This window comes from Nerophis ophidion, linkage group LG25 (assembly GCF_033978795.1).
Source record: "Nerophis ophidion isolate RoL-2023_Sa linkage group LG25, RoL_Noph_v1.0, whole genome shotgun sequence".
NCBI classification, from domain to species: domain Eukaryota; kingdom Metazoa; phylum Chordata; class Actinopteri; order Syngnathiformes; family Syngnathidae; genus Nerophis; species Nerophis ophidion.
Window position 1 is genome coordinate 40,664,402 of NC_084635.1, and position 20,094 is coordinate 40,684,495.

At 36.3% G+C, this 20,094-nt stretch overlaps 1 protein-coding gene across 16 annotated transcripts in view; it reads left to right on the forward strand.

Moving 5' to 3' along the window:
• Nucleotides 1–20,094, forward strand: part of baz2ba (bromodomain adjacent to zinc finger domain, 2Ba) — a 314,952-nt gene that overhangs the window by 218,344 nt on the left and 76,514 nt on the right. For all 16 annotated transcript variants that reach the window (XM_061887411.1, XM_061887418.1, XM_061887415.1 and 13 more), the window contains 5 exons: nucleotides 3,050–3,272; nucleotides 3,417–3,509; nucleotides 5,219–5,280; nucleotides 9,992–10,057; nucleotides 14,019–14,084. In XM_061887411.1, the coding sequence (XP_061743395.1) occupies nucleotides 3,050–3,272; nucleotides 3,417–3,509; nucleotides 5,219–5,280; nucleotides 9,992–10,057; nucleotides 14,019–14,084 (510 nt within the window). The remainder of the gene's footprint in view (nucleotides 1–3,049; nucleotides 3,273–3,416; nucleotides 3,510–5,218; nucleotides 5,281–9,991; nucleotides 10,058–14,018; nucleotides 14,085–20,094) is intronic.

Consider the following 20,094-nt stretch of genomic DNA (forward strand, 5'->3'; position numbering starts at 1 on the left):
GTTTGTTATGGACAATCCGTGACGAGCACAAAAGTCCAATAACAAAACACCACTCGGGTTTAGATCCGGGCGACCATTCTTCCCAATCACGCCTCTCCAGGTTTCACTGTCGTTGCCAACATGAGCGTTGAAGTCTCCCAGTAGGACAAGGGAATCACCCGGAGGAGCACTTTCCAGTACTCCCTCGAGTGTACCCAAAAAGGGTGGGTACTCTGAACTGCCGTTTGGTGCGTAAGCACAAACAACAGTCAGGACCCGTCCCCCCACCCGAAGGCGAAGGGAAGCTACCCTCTCGTCCACTGGGTTGAACTCAAACGTACAGGCTTTGAGCCGGGGGGCAACCAGAATTGCCACCCCAGCCCGTCGCCTCTCACTGCCGGCAACGCCAGAGTGGAAGAGGGTCCAGTCCCTCTCGAGAGAACTGGTTCCAGAGCCCTTGCTGTGCGTCGAGGTGAGTCCGACTATATCCAGCCGGAACTTCTCTACCTCGCGCACTAGCTCAGGCTCCTTCCCCCCCAGTGAGGTGACGTTCCACGTCCCAAGAGCTAGCTTCTGTAGCCGAGGATCGGACCGCCAAGTGCCCTGCCTTCGGCTGCCGCCCAGCTCACAATGCACCCGACCTCTATGGCCCCTCCTATGAGTGGTGAGCCCATTGGAGGGATGACCCTCCAATAATCTCGAGACTATAAAGTATTGAAAAAAAAATAAAATAATGCATGGCTTATTTTTAAAGTAATATATTTAACAAACAAAAAGGGCGTAAAACAGATAAAAATACATATTTAATAAAAGGTATAATTGACGATTAAATCTGAAGATGATCTTGAGACTTAACTGTTAAAAAAAAAAAAAAAAAAAAAGTATTTTTAAGAGTGCGACACTTTCGGATCCCCCAGCATTTTAGTGGGATATTCTTTAAACTGTACAGCTCAAAAAATAATAATGAATTAAAATAATTTTGTTGTGAATTATTGATATATTTAAGGCTCCAATGACTTCACAGCAAATATTACACTTTTGACCTATTTTGGGGGGAAATGTTGCAGATTTTGAGTGTTTGCCACAAAAAAAACCTTATGATCGACAGATCTGAAGTTGATCTAGAGATTTAAGTGTTGAAATAAAAAAAACATATTTGTAACACTTTTCGAGTCGTGCCCTTTTACTGTTTAGTGGGATTTTTTAATTTTTTTTACTGTCATCCTCAAAAGATAATAATGAATCAAAATCAATGTTATGAATTATTGACATATTTAAGGCTACAATTACTTCACATCAAATATTACACTTTGAAACATTTTTTTTTCGGAAAATATTGCATTATTTTGTGTCTTTGCCGTATAAAAACTAAGTTTTATTTGACACGAAGGGCATAAAACACATTACAACAAATAAAATAAAACTTGAAATCGACGGCTGGATCTGAAGTTGATCTCGAGACTATAAAGTATTGAAAAAAAAATAAAAATAATGCATGGCTTATTTTTAAACTAATATTTATTTAACAAAAAGGGCGTAAAAAAGATAAAAATACATATTTAATAAAAGGTATAATTGACGACTAAATCTGAAGATGATCTTGAGACTTAACTGTAAAAAAAAAAAAAAAAAAGTATTTTTAAGAGTGCGACACTTTCGGATCCCCCAGCATTTTAGTGGGATATTCTTTAAACTGTATAGCTCAAAAAATAATAATGAATTAAAATCAATTTTGTTGTGAATTATTGATATATTTAAGGCTCCAATGACTTCACAGCAAATATTACACTTTTGACCTATTTTGGGGGGAAATGTTGCAGATTTTGAGTGTTTGCCACAAAAAAAACCTTATGATCGACAGATCTGAAGTTGATCTAGAGATTTAAGTGTTGAAATAAAAAAAACATATTTGTAACACTTTTCGAATAGGGCCCTTTTACAGTTTAGTGGGAATTTTTAATTTTTTTTACTGTCATCCTCAAAAGATAATAATGAATCAAAATCAATGTTATGAATTATTGACATATTTAAGGCTACAATTACTTCACATCAAATATTACACTTTGAAACATTTTTTTTTCTGAAAATATTGCATTATTTTGTTTGTTTGCCGTATAAAAACTAAGTTTTATTTGACACGAAGGGCATGAAACACATTACAACAAATAAAATAAAACTTGAAATCGACGGCTGGATCTGAAGTTGATCTCGAGACTATAAAGTATTGAAAAAAAAAATAAATAATGCATGGCTTTTTTTTAACTAATATTTATTTAGCAAAAAGGGCGTAAAAAAGATAAAAATACATATTTAATAAAAGGTATAATTGACGATTAAATCTGAAGATGATCTTGAGACTTAACTGTTCAAATTTTTTTTTTTTAAGTATTTATTTTTAGCATTTTTAAGAGTGGGACCCTTTCGGATCCCCCAGCATTTTAGTGGGATATTCTTTAAACTGTACAGCTCAAAAAATAATAATGAATTCAAATCAATGTTGCTATGAATTACTGACATATTTAAGGCTCCAATTACTTCACAGCAAATATTAAACTTTGAAACATTTTTCGCAAAAAATAGACATTTTGTGTTCGCCATATAAAAAAGTTTAATTTGACTAACAAAAAAAACTTTTTGCCAGGTGTGGCAGCTTTTTTGAAACACATCGCAGGCATCGAATTCCAAATGAGCTAATATTTGCAAAAAATAACAAAGTTATTAAGTTCAAATATTAAGTATTTTGTTTTTGCAGTCTATTTAATTGACTTAAAAAACTTAAAAAAGGATTTGCAAATCATTGTATTCTCTTTTTATGTACCTTTTCCACAAGGTGACAACTTCACTGCTTTTGGGGTTTGCATTTCAATGGTTTCAAAAATGAAAAATATCAAAAGTGGCCACGCAGGCTTTGATTTGTCAGTGTGGACACCCTGCTGTACTCCATCCACAGACTTGAAATGGAAGTATTTGTAATTAAAGCTTCTAAAGATAAATGATGATTTAAAAATGTATTTTAAAAGTATTTTTTTTTCAGCTCAACTCTCCCTGCTTCTACCTTGTGGCTCCTCAGGGCTTACAGTGGAGTCTGTTGAACGAAGAGGAAGTCATTCCTCACATTTTGGCCATGGAGGGTCGCAGGGGCCGCCCCCCCAGCTCCGAGCGTCAGTTAGCGGGCGAAGGGGCCAAAGCCAACCGACGCAGGAAAGGCCGGCCCCCCAATGTGGGCGACCCGCTGGTGCCGGAGGGTCCCAGTCCCAGTGAGGTCAAACTCCTGCGCAAGCTGGAGGCTCAAGGTGAGTGGGGGCCAGCAGGACCCCCTCATGTTCCAACTACAACATGGACTGTTCCTGCACCGAAGAAGATCCCCTCATCATCCGTCAAAAACTGCCAAGGTCAGAGAAGAAATGACAATGTTTGTTTTCTTTTGGTGCGTGCAGAAATCGCCCGACAAGCAGCTCAGATGAAACTGATGAGGAAACTGGAGAAGCAGGCGATGGCACGGGCGGCCAAGGAAGCTCGCAAACGGCAAGGTAGGACCTTTGTAATGTCATTATTATTATTATTATGATAATAATAGTAAAAAAAATTATGACAGTTATTATATTAATTCTAATAATAATTTTAATACTAATAATTATTATTGTTATTATTATTATGTAACAATAATGATTATTATTGTTATTTAAATAATAATACTTATTATAAATATGATAATAATTATTATTACTTTAATACTTATTATTTTTATAATCATATACATAATTTGGAGAATATTAATAATTATTCTTATGGTAACAATAATAAAACATTTTGTTTTTTGTATTCATTATTCTTGTAATAATTATAATTATTTTGATAATTATTATTATGATAACAATAATGATTATATTGTTGCATGAATAATTATTATTTTAATATATATTAACAATGATGATGATAATAAAAAATATTATTATGATAACTATAGTAATTATTATTATTTTAATAATTATTATTGTAATGATAAAAAATTATGTTGATAATAATATTCATTAATATTATTCTTATGATAACAATAATATTTATTGTTATTGTTATTCTAATTATTATCGTAATTATAATAATAATGTTGATAATAATAATAATAGTTATTATTACATAAATAATTATTTTAATAATCATAATAAATTTGATAGTAATAATTATATTTATTATTATTATGATAACAATAATAACTATTGTTATTTTAATATGAATTATTATTGTAATAATTATACAAAATCTATTGATAATAGTAATAATTTTTATGATAACAATCATGATCATATTGTTTTTATTAATATTATCAATATATTTTGTATAATTATTAATAATTATTACTATTATAATAATGTTGATAATAACAATGATTATTATTATTATGATAATAAGTATTATTATTTTAACAATTCTTATTTTTGTAATAAGTTTAATAACAGTTTAGATAATACCTATAATTATTATTTTAATAAAAATATTATTGTAGTAATTATAATAAACTAATCATTATTATGATGATATTCTGAGTATAATAGTAATAATAATCATTATTATACTATTATTATAATAATTATTCATATTACTGTATAAAAATATAATAATAATAGAAAAATAATAAGCATATCCACCAGCTGCCCTTCTTGGTCCAATGATGAGAATATATCTGTTTTATTTATGTTTGAAGAGACAACTAACTTGTCATTAAAGACTGAAAGAAGCACAACTTTGGGGGTAATTTAAGTGTTTCTATTTAATGACAATGTAGTTTTGTAGTTGTATGACTTCTATCAATAGTTGTATTCATTATATCAATAGTTTATTAATTATATTACTAAGTGTATTAATTGTATCAATAGTGGGATGTTCCAAATAAGTGTTTGATGAGCATTCCTCAACTTTATCAGTATTTATTGCCACCTTTGCCAACTTCTTTGTCACATGTTGCTGGCATCAAATTCTAAAGTTAATGATTATTTGCAACAAAAAAAAAGTTTATGAGTTTGAACATCTAATATGTTGTCTTTGTAGCATATTCAACTGAATATGGATTGAAAGTGATTTGCAAATCATTGTATTCTGTTTATATTTACATCTAACACAATTTCCCAACTCATATGGAAACGGGGTTTGTAGTTGTATCAGTTGTTGTGTCGATAGTTGTATCAGTAGTTGTATTATTAGTGATATCGGTAGTTGTATCATGATATGTGTTGTGTTGCAGCGATCCAGGCAGCAGAGGAGAGGAGGAAGCAGAAGGAGCAGATGAAGATTCTCAAGCAGCAGGTACAGATGTTGTTTTTGCTGACTCACCGTCCCTTATCGAAGTTTTGGAGTAGAAATGCTGAGCACATCTGTTGCTGCCACACTAAATATATTCTTGTGTTTTGTGCTGCTTTAAAGGCCTACTGAAGGGAGATGTTCTTATTTAAACGGGGATAGCAGGTCCATTCTATGTGTCATACTTGATCATTTCGCGATATTGCCATATTTTTGCTGAAAGGATTTAGTAGAGAATATTGAGGACAAAGTTCTCAACTTTTGGTCGCTAATAAAAAAGCCTTGCCTGTACCGGAAGTAGCAGACGATGTGCGCGTGACGTCACGGGTTGTGGAGCTCCTCACATCTGAGCATTGTTTACAATCATGGCCACCAGCAGCGAGAGCGATTCGGACCGAGAAAAGCGACGATTTCCCCATTAATTTCAGCGAGGATGAAAGATTCGTGGATGAGGAAAGTGAGAGTGAAGGACTAGAAAAATAAAAGGACAACAGAGCAGCGAGGGGGCGATTCAGATAGGGAAGATGCTGTGAGAGGCGCCGTGGCAGCCGTGGGGGTGGCAGGACCACTCGGCCAGGCCCAACCGCAACAAGGGATAGCCGACGGTGACGGTCAGGAGGATACATATTGATGCTGGAGTAGCACACGACATAGATCGCCTTCAGAGTACAGAAAGGATTTAGTGGAGAACATAGAGGATAAAGTTCTCAACTTTTGGTCGCTAATAAAAAAGCCTTGCCTGTACTGGAAATAGCAGACAATGTGCGCGTGACGTCACGGGTTGTGGAGCTCCTCACATCTGAACATTGTTTACAATCATGGCCACCAGCAGCGAGAGCGATTCGGACCGGGAAAGCGACGATTTCCCCCTTAATTTCAGCGAGGATGAAAGATTCGTGGATGAGGAAAGTGATAGTGAAGGACTAGAAAAATAAAAGGACAACAGAGCAGCGAGGGAGCGATTCAGATAGGGAAGATGCTGTGAGAGGCGCCGTGGCAGCCGTGGGGGTGGCAGGACCACTCGGCCAGGCCCAACCGCAACAAGGGATAGCCGACGGTGACGGTCAGGAGGATACATATTGATGCTGGAGTAGCACACGACATAGATCGCCTTCAGAGTACAGAAAGGATTTAGTAGAGAACATCGACAATAAAGTTCTCAACTTTTGGTCGCTAATAAAAAAGCCTTGCCTGTACCGGAAGTAGCAGACGATGTGCGCGTGACGTCACGGGTTGTGGAGCTCCTCACATCTGAACATTGTTTACAATCATGGCCACCAGCAGCGAGAGCGATTCGGACCGGGAAAGCAACGATTTCCCCATTAATTTCAGCGAGGATGAAAGATTCGTGGATGAGGAAAGTGAGAGTGAAGGACTAGAAAAATAAAAGGACAACAGAGCAGCGAGGGAGCGATTTAGATAGGGAAGATGCTGTGAGAGGCGCCGTGGCAGCCGTGGGGGTGGCAGGACCACTCGGCCAGGCCCAACCGCAACAAGGGATAGCCGACGGTGACGGTCAGGAGGATACATATTGATGCTGGAGTAGCACACGACATAGATCGCCTTCAGAATACAGAAAGGATTTAGTAGAGAACATCGACAATAAAGTTCGCAACTTTTGGTCGCTAATAAAAAAGCCTTGCCTGTACCGGAAGTAGCAGACGATGTGCGCGTGACGTCACGGGTTGTGGAGCTCCTCACATCTGAACATTGTTTACAATCATGGCCACCAGCAGCAAGAGCGATTCGGACCGAGAAAGTGACGATTTCCCCATTAATTTGAGCAAGGATGAAAGATTTTTGGATGAGGAAAGTGAGAGTGAAGGACTAGAAAAATAAAAGGACAACAGAGCAGCGAGGGAGCGATTCAGATAGGGAAGATGCTGTAAGAGGCGCCGTGGCAGCCGTGGGGGTGGCAGGACCACTCGGCCAGGCCCAACCGCAACAAGGGATAGCCGACGGTGACGGTCAGGAGGATACATATTGATGCTGGAGTAGCACACGACATAGATCGCCTTCAGAATACAGAAAGGATTTAGTGGAGAACATCGAGGATAAAGTTCTCAACTTTTGGTCGCTAATAAAAAAGCCTTGCCTGTACCGGAAATAGCAGACAATGTGCGCGTGACGTCACGGGTTGTGGAGCTCCTCACATCTGAACATTGTTTACAATCATGGCCAACAGCAGCGAGAGCGATTCGGACCGAGAAAGCGACGATTTCCCCATTAATTTAAGTGAGGATGAAAGATTTTTGGATGAGGAAAGTAAGAGTGAAGGACTAGAAAAAAAAAAGACTATACAGTGGGAGCGATTCAGATGTTTTTAGACACATTTACTAGGATAATTCTGGAAAATCCCTTATCTGCTTATTGTGTTACTAGTGTTTTAGTGAGATTATATGGTCGTACCTGTACAACCTGAAGGTCGGCCCCGCACCTGTCTTCAGCACCAGTCGACGGGTGGTAGCGATGCCCATGTCTGCCCTTCGCAAGTGACCCTCTTCGAAACACGATCTTTCGAAATGATAGCTGCATAAGACACGGTACTTTGTGTGTGTGGTCCAATCCAACCGTGTTCGCTTGACATCTCTGTTCCATAGTAAAGCTTCACCGTCATCTTTCGGGAATGTAAACAATGAAACACCGGCTGAGTTTGTGTTGCTAAAGGCGGCAGCAAAACACCGCTTCTCCCCTACAGCTTTCTTCTTTGATGTCTCCATTGTTCATTGAACAAATTGCAAAGAATTCAGCAACACAAATGTTCAAAAGACTATGTAATTATGCGATGAAAACAGACGACTTAAAGCTGGGAACGATGACTGCCACAATAAATATATTGTTGTGTGTTGTTCTGCTTTAACACGACTGCCACGCTAAATATATTGTTGTGTGTTGTGCTGCTTTAACACGACTGCCACACTAAATATATTGTTGTGTGTGCTGCTTTAACATGACTGCCACAATAAATATATTGTGTGTTGTGCTGCTTTAACACGACTGCCACACTAAATATATTGTTGTGTGTTGTGCTGCTTTAACATGACTGCCACACTAAATATATTGTTGTGTGTTGTGCTGCTTTAACACGACTGCCACTCTAAATATATTTTTGTGTGTTGTGCTGCTTTAACACGACTGCCACGATAAATATATTGTGTGTTGTGCTGCTTTAACATGACTGCCACAATAAATATATTGTGTGTTGTGCTGCTTTAACATGACTGCCATGATAATTATATTGTTGTGTGTTGTGCTGCTTTAACATGACTGCCACAATAAATATATTGTGTGTTGTGCTGCTTTAACATGACTGCCACAATAAATATATTGTGTGTTGTGCTGCTTTAACATGACTGCCACAATAAATATATTGTGTGTTGTGCTGCTTTAACATGACTGCCACGATAATTATATTGTTGTGTGTTGTGCTGCTTTGACACGACTGCCACAATAAATATATTGTGTGTTGTGCTGCTTTAACATGACTGCCACGATAATTATATTGTGTGTTGTGCTGCTTTAACATGACTGCCACAATAAATATATTGTGTGTTGTGCTGCTTTAACACGACTGCCACAATAAATATATTGTGTGTTGTGCTGCTTTAACATGACTGCCACAATAAATATATTGTGTGTTGTGCTGCTTTAACATGACTGCCACAATAAATATATTGTGTGTTGTGCTGCTTTAACATGACTGCCACGATAATTATATTGTCGTGTGTTGTGCTGCTTTGACACGACTGCCACAATAAATATATTGTGTGTTGTGCTGCTTTAACATGACTGCCACGATAAATATATTGTGTGTTGTGCTGCTTTAACATGACTGCCACGATAAATATATTGTGTGTTGTGCTGCTTTAACACGACTGCCACAATAAATATATTGTGTGTTGTGCTGCTTTAACATGACTGCCACAATAAATATATTGTGTGTTGTGCTGCTTTAACATGACTGCCACACTAAATATACTGTTGTGTGTTGTGCTGCTTTAACATGACTGCCACACTAAATATATTGTTGTGTGTTGTGCTGCTTTAACACGACTGCCACAATAAATATATTGTGTGTTGTGCTGCTTTAACATGACTGCCACGCTAAATATATTGTTGTGTGTTGTGCTGCTTTAACACGTCTGCCACACTAAATATATTTTTGTGTGTTGTGCTGCTTAAACACGACTGCCACACTAAATATATTGTTGTGTGTTGTGCTGCTTTAACATGACTGCCACACTAAATATATTGTTGTGTGTTGTGCTGCTTTAACACGACTGCCACAATAAATATATTGTGTGTTGTGCTGCTTTAACATGACTGCCACGCTAAATATATTGTTGTGTGTTGTGCTGCTTTAACATGACTGCCACAATAAATATATTGTGTGTTGTGCTGCTTTAACATGACTGCCACACTAAATATACTGTTGTGTGTTGTGCTGCTTTAACATGACTGCCACACTAAATATATTGTTGTGTGTTGTGCTGCTTTAACACGACTGCCACAATAAATATATTGTGTGTTGTGCTGCTTTAACATGACTGCCACGCTAAATATATTGTTGTGTGTTGTGCTGCTTTAACACGTCTGCCACACTAAATATATTTTTGTGTGTTGTGCTGCTTAAACACGACTGCCACACTAAATATATTGTTGTGTAGCCGTTTATTTGAGAGCCTCTGAAAATAGTCCCTTTTTTCTTTTCCAACAGGAAAAAATCAAGCGCATTCAGCAGATCCGGATGGAGAAAGAACTCCGGGCCCAGCAGATTCTGGAGGTATTTAAGCAGAACATTGTGTGAAGTCATTACAGAGCAGCAACACTCAGTCCACATGTAAATTGCTGCTGCTGTGGAATATTAACATGGCCGCCTCTTCAGACCTGATTTAAATTGGACAGAATTTTTTTTTTTTTTTTTTTTTCCTTCCCCATCAGACAACAGAAACAGTTCAGCGTAAGTGGGTCGAGTCAGGGTGCGGGGGGCTGACACACACACACACACACACACACAATTATCAAACACATGGCCAGGCGTGCACAATTATAACGCCGGCGCTTCAAAGTGTTTTAGTCCGGACTGAATCCATTTTGAGTGGATGCGCTTGACAAGACTTTGAAGGCGAGGCCTCCACAGTCCCACCATGGGGTGTTAAAAGAGATACATCACTCACTGGCAACACTTTTTGCACATTTGACAAATACAACCCTTGCTGAGAGCAGGAAACTGCAAACATTGAGCTGAAAGGCCTATTGAAGTGAGATGTTCTTATTTAAACGGGGATAGCAGGTCCATTCTAGGTGTCATACTTCATAATTTCGCGATATTGCCATATTTTTGCTGAAAGGATTTAGTAGAGAACATCGACGATAAAGTTCGCAATTTTTGGTGCTGATAAAAAAGCCTTGGCTGTACCGGAAGTAGCAGACGATGTGCGCGTGACGTCACGGGTTGTGGAGCTCCTCACATCTGAACATTGTTTACAATCATGGCCACCAGCAGCGAGAGCGATTCGGACCGAGAAAGCGACGATTTCCCCATTAATTTGAGTGAGGATGAAAGATTCGTGGATGAGGAAAGTGAGAGTGAAGGACTAGAACAGCCAGATGTGGCTGTTTTGATGACTGCATCTGGCTCTCAGATAAATCTGAGCTGATGTTGCTTAAAACGATAAGTAATGAATAATTTCACTTGTAATCACAGTGTTAAAAATAATGTTCAAAATATAAAACATTCTCATGCATTTTTAATCCATCCATCCGTTCAAGAAGTTGCGTTAATGGTAAGAAGTTATTTATTTATTATTGGTTAGTGTGTGGCTTGCCCTCCTGGGGGTTCTTCAGGCCCCCAAGCACCGACATGAGAGCCTGTTTCAGGGTTACAATATTGTTTTATTTTTCAATAAGTCTCAGTTGTTTTCCAGCAATTGTATTTCCAGCCCCAACCCAGTCTCTCCTCCTGGCTGCTGCTTATAACAGAGCGACAGGTGATTAGATAACAAGGCCCAGGTGGGCCATCTACGCACCTGTCGCTGCAGGCCCGCAGGCCACGCCCCCTCCACAGTTAGCTTCAGAATAACAATGTTATTACAAAGTGAAGTGAATTATATTTATATAGCGCTTTTCTCTTGTCACTCAAAGCGCTTTACATAGTGAAACCCAATATCTAAGTTACATTTAAACCAGTGTGGGTGGCACTGGGAGCAGGTGGGTAACAAGCGGGAATCGAACCTGCAACCCTCAAGTTGCTGGCACGGCCGCTCTACTAAGCGAGCTACGAATAATTACTAATGAGTATAGTACATCATAATGACCAGTGCTTTTGCTGGGAAATCCAGCTTTTGTCCTTCTTTCCTGGCATCTTTTCAAATCGGTCTACCAGTATTTAGCATTAATAAATAATAATGACTGCTGCTTTTGCAGGGAAATCCAGTTTTTGTCCTTTACCAGTATCTAGGAATTATAAAGAATAATTACTAATGAGTAAAGTACATCATAATGACCACTGCTTTTGCTGGGAAATCCAGCTTTTGTCCTTCTTTCCTGGCATCTTTTCAAATCGGTCTACCAGTATTTAGCATTAATAAATAATAATGACTGCTGCTTTTGCAGGGAAATCCAGTTTTTGTCCTTTACCAGTATCTAGGAATAATAAAGAATAATTACTAATGAGTAAAGTACATCATAATGACCACTGCTTTTGCTGGGAAATCCAGCTTTTGTCCTTCTTTCCTGGCATCTTTTCAAATCCGTCTACCAGTATTTAGCATTAATAAATAATAATGACTACTGCTTTTGCAGGGAAATACAGTTTTTGTCCTTTACCAGTATTTAGGAATAATAAAGAATAATTACTAATGAGTAAAGTACATCATAATGACCACTGCTTTTGCTGGGAAATCCAGCTTTTGTCCTTCTTTCCTGGCATCTTTTCAAATCCGTCTACCAGTATTTAGCATTAATAAATAATAATGACTACTGCTTTTGCAGGGAAATCCAGTTTTTGTCCTTTACCAGTATTTAGGAATAATAAAGAATAATTACTAATGAGTAAAGTACATCATAATGACACCTGTTTTTGCTGGGAAATCCAGTTTTTGTCCTTTACCAGTATCTAGGAATAATAAAGAATAATTACTAATGAGTAAAGTACATCATAATGACCACTGCTTTTGCTGGGAAATCCAGCTTTTGTCCTTCTTTCCTGGCATCTTTTCAAGTCCGTCTACCAGTATTTAGCATTAATAAATAATAATGACTACTCCTTTTGCAGGGAAATACAGTTTTTGTCCTTTACCAGTATTTAGGAATAATAAAGAATAATTACTAATGAGTAAAGTACATCATAATGACACCTGTTTTTGCTGGGAAATCCAGTTTTTGTCCTTTACCAGTATCTAGGAATAATAAAGAATAATTACTAATGAGTAAAGTACATCATAATGACACCTGTTTTTGCTGGGAAATCCAGTTTTTGTCCTTTACCTGTATCTAGGAATAATAAAGAATAACCCTGCCTTCCACCCGATTGTAGCTGAGATAGGCGCCAGCGCCCCCCGCGACCCCGAAAGGGAATAAGCGGTAGAAAATGGATGGATGGAATTACTAATGAGTAAAGTACATCATAATGACCACTGCTTTTGCTGGGAAATCCAGCTTTTGTCCTTCTTTCCTGGCATCCTTGAATAAGAGACCTATTATACTCTAGAAATGTTGGTCTCACTTAAAAATGCACACGTTTAGTTGTGTTCAGTGTTAAAAAAAATATCATATGGCTCTTACGGAAATACATTTTAAAATATTCGGCTTTTCGGCTCTCTCAGCCAAAAAGGTTCCCGACCCCTGGACTAGAAAAAAAAAAAGGCAGCGAGGGAGCGATTCAGATGGGGAAGATGCTGTGAGAGGGGCCGTGGCAGCCGTGGGGGTGGCAGGACCACTCGGCCAGGCCCAACCGCAACAAGGGATAGAGCCATACCGCTTTGAGTAGCACACGACATAGATCGCCTTCAGAATACAGAATGGTTAAAAGTTTTTTATTAATACACATAATACTCTGTACTTTGTGTGTGTGGTCCAATCCAACCGTGTTCGCTTGACATCTCTGTTCCATAAAGCTTAACTGTCATTACCATGAATTGATTAACGTGGAGCCCACCTTAAACAAGTTGAAAAACTTATTCGGGTGTTACCATTTAGTGCTCAATTGTACTGAATATGTACTGAACTGTGCAGTCCACTAATAAAAGTTTCAATCAATCAATCAGTCTTTAGGAAATGTAAACAATGAAACACCGGCTGTGTTTGTGTTGCTAAAGGCGGCCGCAATACACCGCTTCCCACCTACAGCTTTCTTCCTTGATGTCTCCATTATTCATTGAACAAATTGCAAAAGATTCAGCAACACAGTTTTCCAGAATACTGTGGAATTATGCGATAAAAAGAAACGACTTATAGCTGGGAACGAAAAAAGTCCTCTACAATGCGTGACTTAACGCACACACGCCATCATACCGAGACATTTCAGCAGGATACATCGCCGCAAAATTTAAAATTAAATTTAGTAAACTAAAAAGGCCGTATTGGCATGTGTTGCAATGTTAATATTTCATCACTGATATATAAACTATCAGACTGCGTGGTGGGTAGTAGTGGCTTTCAGTAGGCCTTGAAGTGCAGCGTTGAAGACTTGATTGAAGCAAGTCCGTTTAGTTTTGGTTTTCAACCCCAATCTTTATTCACAGGCCAAGAGGAAAAAGAAAGAAGAAGCTGCCAATGCCAAAATACTGGAGGCTGAAAAGCGGACAAAGGTATGTTTTAGGTATAAAGTCTGAATATTTTGGGGAATTTGGCCAATCATTCACATCCTAACTCGTAAATAAACATTAGCAAAAGTCAGCTAACAATGGAGGTAATTGGAGTCGCTCTAAAAAACATCCAAACACCTCCATCAATGTTTTATAAACACACTGTAAGTATCTATGTAACTAGTAACTTTTATTATAACATGTAATATAAACATGATGTAAGTATATATGTCATGTAGTAACATTCATAATAACATGTAATATATACATGATGTAAGTATATCTGTAGTATCTAGTAACATTCATAATAACATGTAATATATACATGATGTAAGTATATATGTCATGTAATAACATTCATAATAACATGTAATATACACATGATGTAAGTATATCTGTAGTATCTAGTAACATTCATAATAACATGTAATATACATATTATGTAAGTATATCTGTAGTATCTAGTAACATTCATAATAACATGAAATATATACATGTTGTAAGTATATATGTCATGTAGTAACATTATAATAACATGTAATATATACACGATGTAAGTATATCTGTAGTATCTAGTAACATTCATAATAACATGTAATATATACGTGATGTAAGTATATATGTCATGTAGTAACATTCATAATAACATGTAATATAAACATGATGTAAGTATATATGTCATGTAGTAACATTCGTAATAACATGTAATATATACATGATGTAAGTATATCTGTAGTATCTAGTAACATTCATAATAACATGTAATATATACATGATGTAAGTATATATGTCATGTAGTAACATTCATAATAACATGTAATATAAACATGATGTAAGTATATCTGTAGTATCTAGTAACATTCATAATAACATGTAATATATACATGATGTAAGTATATATGTCATGTAGTAACATTATAATTACATGTAATATATACATGATGTAAGTATGTCTGTAGTATCTAGTAACATTCATAATAACATTTAATATATACATTATGTAATTATATATGTCATGTAGTAACATTATAATAACATGTAATATATACATGATGTAAGTATGTCTGTAGTATCTAGTAACATTCATAATAACATGTAATATATACATGATGTAAGTATATATGTCATGTAGTAACATTATAATTACATGTAATATATACATGATGTAAGTATGTCTGTAGTATCTAGTAACATTCATAATAACATGTAATATATACATGATGTAAGTATATATGTCATGTAGTAACATTATAATTACATGTAATATATACACGATGTAAGTATATCTGTAGTATCTAGTAACATTCATAATAACATGTAATATATACATGATGTAAGTATATATGTCATGTAGTAACATTATAATTACATGTAATATATACATGATGTAAGTATGTCTGTAGTATCTAGTAACATTCATAATAACATGTAATATATACATGATGTAAGTATATATGTCATGTAGTAACATTATAATAACATGTAATATATACACGATGTAAGTATATCTGTAGTATCTAGTAACATTCATAATAACATGTAATATAAACATGATGTAAGTATATATGTCATGTAGTAACATTCGTAATAACATGTAATATATACATGATGTAAGTATATCTGTAGTATCTAGTAACATTCATAATAACATGTAATATATACATGATGTAAGTATATATGTCATGTAGTAACATTATAATTACATGTAATATATACATGATGTAAGTATGTCTGTAGTATCTAGTAACATTCATAATAACATGTAATATAAACATGATGTAAGTATATATGTCATGTAGTAACATTCATAATAACATGTAATATATACATGATGTAAGTATATCTGTAGTATCTAGTAACATTCATAATAACATGTAATATATACATGATGTAAGTATATATGTCATGTAGTAACATTATAATTACATGTAATATATACATGATGTAAGTATGTCTGTAGTATCTAGTAACATTCATAATGACATGTAATATATACATTATGTAATTATATATGTCATGTAGTAACATTCATAATAACATGTAATATACATATTATGTAAGTATATCTGTAGTATCTAGTAACATTCATAATAACATGTAATATATACATGATGTAAGTATATCTGTAGTATCTAGTAACATTCATAATAACATGTAATATACATATTATGTAAGTATATCTGTAGTATCTAGTAACATTCATAATAACATGTAATATATACATATATGTCATGTAGTAACATTCATAATAACATGTAATATACATATTATGTAAGTACATCTGTAGTATCTAGTAACACTCATAATAACATGTAATATATACATGATGTAAGTATATCTGTAGTATCTAGTAACATTCATAATAACATGTAATATACATATTATATAAGTACATCTGTAGTATTTAGTAACACTCATAATAACATGTAATATATACATGATTTAAGTATATCTGTAGTATCTAGTAACACTCATAATAACATGTAATATATACATGATGTAAGTATATTTGTAGTATCTAGTAACATTCATAATAACATGTAATATATACATGATGTAAGTATATATGTCATGTAGTAACATTATAATAACATGTGATATATACATGATGTAAGTATGTCTGTAGTATCTAGTAACATTCATAATAACATTTAATATATACATGATGTAAGTATATATGTCATGTAGTAACATTCATAATAACATGTAATATACATATTATGTAAGTATATCTGTAGTATCTAGTAACATTCATAATAACATGTAATATATACATATATGTCATGTAGTAACATTCATAATAACATGTAATATACATATTATGTAAGTACATCTGTAGTATCTAGTAACACTCATAATAACATGTAATATATACATGATGTAAGTATATCTGTAGTATCTAGTAACATTCATAATAACATGTAATATACATATTATGTAACGGCACTTCTACTTCCGGTTGAAAGCACTGAAAAGAGCTCTGTATAACCTGCAGTGAGTGAACTTTTTCAAAAGAGGGTGCTATTTTTTTAACTATTTTTATTATGGCCCTCAGCAAAGAAACATCCATAAATGAGCTGCACCTTTTTGTAAGTAGTGACCTATAGTACCGATTTTAAGGTAATAATTAAGTGTATTGCTTACAACGTTCACTGTTCCGTACGACAACAAAAACACTACTAATCAACAACAAAAACACTACCACTGATTATCCAGAAACATCTATTTTTGAGCCTGAATATAAGGAGGACGGTCTACAAGTCTTAGAAGCTGTGTGCTAAACAGACGCAGCTTTAGTCAAACACGAAGCATCATGTTGCAGTATCGCTATGTGCTAAACAATACAAACTTGATAAAACAATCACTTATTGTACGATGTCTGCTCTCACTGGGATAAAGACTGATGACATGTTTATAGCTTCCCTTTTACATCAACAATTCATCATAATCATCACAAAGGGTTAAAAAAAAAGTATTTTCCTGTCTTTCTCGCCATATCCGGGTCTAAGTTGGTAACTTGTGGGTTTATGTCCACAAGATTCTACTATCCAGGTGAGAGGCATGATTTATCATCTAGAATTGACTTTCACCAACTCAGAGGCCATGCAGCGGCTCAATATGTCAATAATGCAGCATAAACTAGTTGGGTCTCTCAAATGAGTCCCTCTGCGTTAGCACATATAATAACAATGTGACTAATACTTGGTGGTTCGGGCATCTGGTCAGGATGCCACCCAAACGCCTCTTAGGGAGGTGTTTAGGGCACGTCCGACCGGTAGGAGGCCACGGGGAAGACCCAGGACATGTTGGAAAGACTATGTCTCCCGGCTGGCCTGGGAACGCCTCGGGATCCTCCGGGAGGAGCTGGACCAAGTGGCTGGGGAGAGGGAAGTCTGGGCTTCCCTGCTTAGGCTGCTGCCCCCGCGACCCAACCTCGAATAAGCGGACAAAGATGGATGGATGGCAGTGATGCTTGTTAATGTTCAGGGGAGCACATTAACAAGATAATTAGGGACCGAATGTCCCTTTGGGACAGAGGACCCTATTGTATTTCTAAGGTTTTATTATTATTCTTTATTATTCCGTAGTCTCTTTAAGCTGTAGTTTGACCCCCTTAACATGCGGCAAAACTCAACAAATTTGACACACATCAGGACTGGTAAAAATTGCGATCTAATCTAAAAACCAAATCCCAAAACTCAAAATTGCGCTCTAGCGCCCCCTAGGAAATTAACACTGACAAAACTGCTTGTAACTTCCATTAGGAATGTCGTAGAGACATGAAACAAAAACCTCTATGTAGGTCTGACTTAGACCTAGATTTCATACATTGACCTCCTTCAGCAAAAATCAACAGGAAGTTGGCAAAAACACCTTCAAAACAAAAGTTTCCTAAAAGATGTCATTTTGCCTCTTTGAGCTGTAATTTGACCCCTTTAAAATGCTTCAAAACTCCCCAAACACGACACACACATCAGGACTGGTGAAAATTGCGATCTAATAAAAACAAACACACCAAAATTCAAAATAGCGCTCTAGCGCCCCCTAGGAATAAAACACAGACAAAACTGCTCTTTGGAAGAAAACACAGACAAAACTGATTGTAACGTCTGGTAGGAATGTCATAGAGACATGAAACAAAAACTTCTATGTAGGTCTGACTTAGACCTAGATTTCATACACTAACCTCCTTCAGCAAAAATCAACAGGAAGTTGGCAAAAACCCGTTCAAAACCAAAGTTTCCTAAAAAATGTAATTTTGCCTCTTTGAGCTGTAGTTTGACCCCCTTAACATGCGGCAAAACTCGCCAAATTTGACACACATCAGGACTGGTGAAAATTGCGATCTAATCTAAAAACCAAATCCCAAAACTCAAAATTGCGCTCTAGCGCCCCCTAGGAAAAAAACACAGACAAAACTGCTTGTAACGTCCGGTAGGAATGTCATAGAGACATGAAACAAAAACATCTATGTAGGTCTGACTTAGACCTACATTTCATACTTCGACCTCCTTCAGCAAAAATCAACAGGAAGTTGGCAAAAACACCTTCAAAACAAAAGTTTCCTAAAAGATGTCATTTTGCCTCTTTGAGCTGTAATTTGACCCCTTTAAAATGCTTCAAAACTCACCAAACTGGACACACACATCAGGACTGGTGAAAATTGTGATCTAATAAAAAAAAACCACACCAAAATTCAAAATAGCGCTCTAGCGCCCCCTAGGAATAAAACACAGACAAAACTGCTCTTTGGAAGAAAACACAGACAAAACTGCTTGTAACGTCTGTTAGGAATGTCGTAGAGACATGAAACAAAAACCTCTATGTAGGTCTCACTTAGACCTACATTTCATTCATTGACATCCTTCAGCAAAAATCAACAAGAAGTTGACAATTACCCCTTCAAAACAAAGTTTTGTCAAAACCCGTCACCTTTTTTCAAACATTATCTCCTCTGAGCGCGTTTGTTGTGTCGGCTTCAAACGAAAAAAAGAGAAGCATGTTGTCTTAGGTAAAGATTGTGAATGATGGGCCAAACTCCTCCAGAAATGTTCCTTCTATACTTGAAGGTGAAATCTCAAGAGTGGTGTTTCTTCCCCTCGACCTTGCGGGCGCCCCCCAGGAATAAAACACAGACAAAACTGCTATTGGGAAGAAAACACAGACCAAACTCCTTGTAACATCCGCTAGGAATGTCGTAGAGACATGAAACAAAAACCTCTAGTAGGTCTCACTTAGACCTACATTTCATTCATTGACATCCTTCAGCAAAAATCAACAAGAAGTTGACAATTACCCCTTCAAAACAAAGTTTTGTCAAAACCCGTCACCTTTTTTCAAACATTATCTCCTCTGAGCGCGTTTGTTGTGTCGGCTTCAAACTAAAAAAAGAGAAGCATGTCTTAGGTAAAGATGGTGAATGATGGGCCAAACTCCTCCAGAAATGTTCCTTCTATACTTGAAGGTGAAATCTTAAGAGTGGTGTTTCTTCCCCTCGACCTTGCGGGCGCCC